Here is a 4,247-nt window from a genome sequence, read left to right as displayed (position 1 = left end):
CGCACACACTCACTTGCTCACTCCTGCAACGGAAGTGAATCAATCAAAACTAACTTTATCTGGACAATAACTTTATTCTAGATCTGCTGTAAAGCTAAAACAATCTCTGTTACTGTAATCTCCTAATATCTCTTTAAAGCTGCTGTGAAACATCTATATTGTTAAAAGCGCTGTATAAATGAAGGAGACTTGACTTAAGCCCGACTCACAGCCCAGATCTGTCCAGACACCGGCGCCTGTGAAGGGGAGCTCGCACATCAGACATTCTGCCTCCTCCTTCTTCTCCTCCTTCTTCTGCTTCTGCTTCTTCTCCTCCTTCTTCTCCTTCTTCTTCTCCTCCTTCTTCTCCTTCTTCTTCTCCTCCTCCTTCTTCTCCTCCTCCTTCTTCTCCTCCTTCTTCTGCTTCTGCTTCTTCTTGCCTGACGCTTTCCTAGGCTCTTTCTGTGCTTTATTGACGGTCTTGACTGCTGCAAAGAAAACAAACAGAGCAAATGAGGACGAAGAAGACTAGCACTGCTGGTGAAAGGGAACATCAGATGTTTGCATGCAGCCAATCGCTAACCAGCTAACCACATTTTTGTGATATCAACTTTAAATTTGGAACACAGCTTGATTAGACATGCAAAGCCGTTTTAGTAAAAGTGCCTCCGAAGTTTTTTTTTTTTTTTAGCAATTTTTTTAAACCTACTTTTTGCAAAGGAGTCCAAGGTTTTTCGCCCGATCGGAACCAAAGCAGTGAAGCAAGATTCTCTTGAGTCTGATTGTCCATAATTACAATGCGATTTCAAATTTGACATCTGCGACGGGACACCAAAAAGTTTGAAGTGGTTTTACTAAAACGGCTATCCTCCCTCTTGAGCGGAAAGAGACAATTTCACCAAACATGGTACACCTATGAATGGGCAAGGTTTGTGGTCATGTGAAAAAGCGACTGGCCACTTGGTGGCGCTATAACATGGAAAAAACATTAAAATGTCTATAACTACGCATCCCAGAATCTGATTGACTTGAAAATTGGCATGCAGTGTCTTCGTCCAAGGACATTTGCATATCTCGAAAAAAAACGGCCGGTGGAAAGCAGTGAAGTTTGAGCAGCGGTCGGACAAGGTTAACGGAGGCCGATCGGAACAAAACCCGCTGGGCCTGTTTGACTCACAGCCCTCGAGGCCTGTGAGAAATTCCAAAGATATTCTGAGCAACTTTGCCTCTAGGACCGCCGCTGTCAATTGAGTCGTTCGTTAAATTTTGGAGATTATTCCAAAAACCTACTTTTGCGAACTAGTCCTAGATTTTTGGCTCAACCTCGATAAAACCCCTGCGGCACAATTCTCTGGACTCTCTAGAATAGATCAATAATTATCAAAAAAACATTTAACTTTACCCTTTGAATAGCTATAAGGGTCATTTAGAAAAAAGGTGTGGCACAGCATACTCAAAAGCCTATAAATCTAAAATGAAAACGCAAAACTTAACACGATATTAGGTGAGCACATGCGACATGATTAGAAACAAGCATGCAACTGATAGGTGGCACTTCAACTGTTAAAGGGGTGGTATAATGCCATTTTCACAAGATGTAAAACAAGTCTCTGATGTCCCCAGAGTGTGTATGTTAAGTTTTAGCTCAAAATACCCCACAGATATTTTTATATAGCATGTTAAAGTTGTCACTTTTTGAGCGTGAGCAAAAACGCACTGTTTTTGTGTTTGTCCCGTTAAATGCAAATGAGCTGCTGCTCCCGGCACAGGGGGCGGCGCTTCAACAGATTGCACTCGCACAGACATGCACTGAACATTTCAAAAACTTTTAGCCTTTTATGTTCAAACCGGAGTCAGACAATAAAGGAGAGACTCAAGAAGAAGTGACAACATGTAGAAGCAACAGGACATTTCTGAATGGTTAGTTGATGAATTTATGTAGCTTATGTGTAGTAGTTATCTTCTAGTCATTGATTAGCATATTCTGTCTTGATAATCTATAAATCGTGTTCAGGGGGCGGGGTTTATGTAAATTCTAGTGTTGGTGATGTCACTAACCCGAGAGGAAAGTCGTGTAGTCTCTGCCTTTTGTTTTAGTCCTTAAAAAGTGATTTCTTTAAAAGCAAATATCGCCCTTTGCTTTGAACTTTGAGCGTCATAACTTTGCAGGTGTTGTTTATGCTCAAACAGCAACATTACGCACTAACTAAAGTTAGAAAAGTCAAATCATAATTAACCACCCCTTTAAAAAGCTTTAAAAACCATATATCCTATGGTAAATTGCCTGTATTGGCTGTAAATTGTCTTTTCCTACCATGATCGAGAAGGTTACATGCTTGCTAAATAAAACATTACGTTTTTGCGCATGTGCATTAAGACCTTAAGCGCTTGAACCCGATAACTGCTGCTTGCAGCTATATTTAGTCATTTAGTGTGCATGTCTCTCACCCTTGGTAGTGTCCGTGTGTTGTCTGGCGGTCAGTGTGGACACAGGGTTGTTATTGTTGTCCTCCATGATGCTCGCCTGACCCTCAGCACATGCTTCTGCTCGCCACACACTCACACTGGGTGTGGGTGACTGAGAAATGATGATCTGTGTCGCGCGAGATGACCGAGAAATGACACGCAGCCCCACTTCAGAAACACACTTGATCACTTCTGAGGGGACGCCAGCATTCAACACTCCTGACAAGCGCTTTAACCTTGTAGCGAGCAGAAAGTGGCGACTGTTCATGTCCAGTCAAACTACTGAAGTCTGATGGTTAGTGAGACAGAAGTTATAGTTATAACATTATAATGTCGCAGGTGATTTAATCGAAGTGTAAATAAGCTCGTGATCTTGACGTCAGGCGTATTTCTGCATTTACTGCACGACTGGATCAGCTTGCGTGTTAAAAAAAGATAACACAGACAGTGTTTACTGCAGCAAAACACAACACGACACACATGGTACGGGCAGTCAGAGGGGACATGCGGTGCTCGAAGAGAAAAGCGTTTAAAAACAACAGCGGTGACAGTATACTTTCAAAAGGAATACTTTACACATTACTGAAGATTCTCGCATAATTTTCTTACTTTCGTGGAGTTTCAAACCCCGATTTCTTCAGATTAACACACAATTAGATATTTATAAGAATGCTCGTCTCAGACGGTGTTGTTTATGTTGACTCGTGCACTCAGGGCTGCAACTCTCACGCATTCAGTGTGTGTGAACTGACACTTACACACTCTCACGCCACATATCCATTTCTCACGCAGAGAAAAATCGCGGAGCAAACAGGACACTGACACCGACAGACAACATGTCACAGATGTATACTTTTGATGTGAAACACATTCTCAGCAAGCTCTCATATTCTGTAAATTTTATTACGAAATTCAAATAATAAGTACCGTTTTGGCGCTGGTAAATGTGACAGATCTCTGTAGCGCCTCAGTTCAAGCGGCACGCGAACCGATCTGGTTAATATTAAATAAACACGAATAAACAATAGGTATGTTGAAAGATACAGTAACTTACCGAAATGTAAATGCCTCATACATAATATCGATCAATCAGTGTTTTTCAAATGTGGAGGTCAGTAAATCAGATGGATTTACCTCAGGAAAGCCTCATGGCATATACATGTGCACATATTTAATAACCATAGCACGTTAGTTGGCTAGAAACAGTAGAGAGGAGTATTTTGCTAAATATGTGCAGTGCACTATTTATTATAGTTTTACTTAGGCCTATCATTAAAAAGTTATAACATTGTTATTATAATAAAAACCACATTGTATTTCATTTGAGTTGTTATTTTTAACATTTAATAATAATAGGCTACAGGGCTCTCTTTATTTTTACAGCATTAGCTGAGGTATTTTTTTTTTCTTGAGAAAAATTAACATGTGTAGGCGACCTAATATTGATCAAAATTAATCGATATTGAATCAGGATCGGAATCAAATCACAAGCATTGAATTAAAATCGTGAAATTTGTGGCAAAACAGTAGCATACCAGTCATTGACCATGTAAACATTGTAACATGTTGTCATTAAACTTAATAAAATTATGTTTAGTTACCAAATGTTTTGACAATCACAATACACTTATTGTGATGCAAGATTGTTGTTGTTTTTTAACAAAAAATCACAAGAAAATCTTTATGATCCATAAATAGGCTAACATAACTTTTTATTTTTATTTTTGCGATGATATATGTGTGGAAGCTTGTATTCACGGAATAAATAAAAAAGGTAATGTGACTTTTAATATCAAAATTCA

General features: G+C 39.5%; 1 protein-coding gene across 4 annotated transcripts in view; it reads right to left on the bottom strand.

Moving 5' to 3' along the window:
• The window catches only part of akap7 (A-kinase anchoring protein 7), a 43,991-nt gene extending 40,775 nt beyond the window's left edge, over positions 1–3,216 (bottom strand). For all 4 annotated transcript variants that reach the window (XM_081377973.1, XM_081377974.1, XM_081377975.1 and 1 more), the window contains exons 1-2: positions 2,428–3,216; positions 210–467 (exon numbers count right to left, since the gene is read on the bottom strand). In XM_081377973.1, the coding sequence (XP_081234099.1) occupies positions 210–467; positions 2,428–2,713 (544 nt within the window). In that variant the 5' untranslated portion in view covers positions 2,714–3,216. The remainder of the gene's footprint in view (positions 1–209; positions 468–2,427) is intronic.
• Between the last annotated feature and the right edge of the window lie 1,031 nt (positions 3,217–4,247).

This window comes from Scardinius erythrophthalmus, assembly GCF_964197995.2.
Source record: "Scardinius erythrophthalmus genome assembly, chromosome: 11".
NCBI classification, from domain to species: domain Eukaryota; kingdom Metazoa; phylum Chordata; class Actinopteri; order Cypriniformes; family Leuciscidae; genus Scardinius; species Scardinius erythrophthalmus.
Note: the sequence above shows the minus strand (reverse complement) of the source record. Positions and strands in the feature narration are given on the sequence as shown.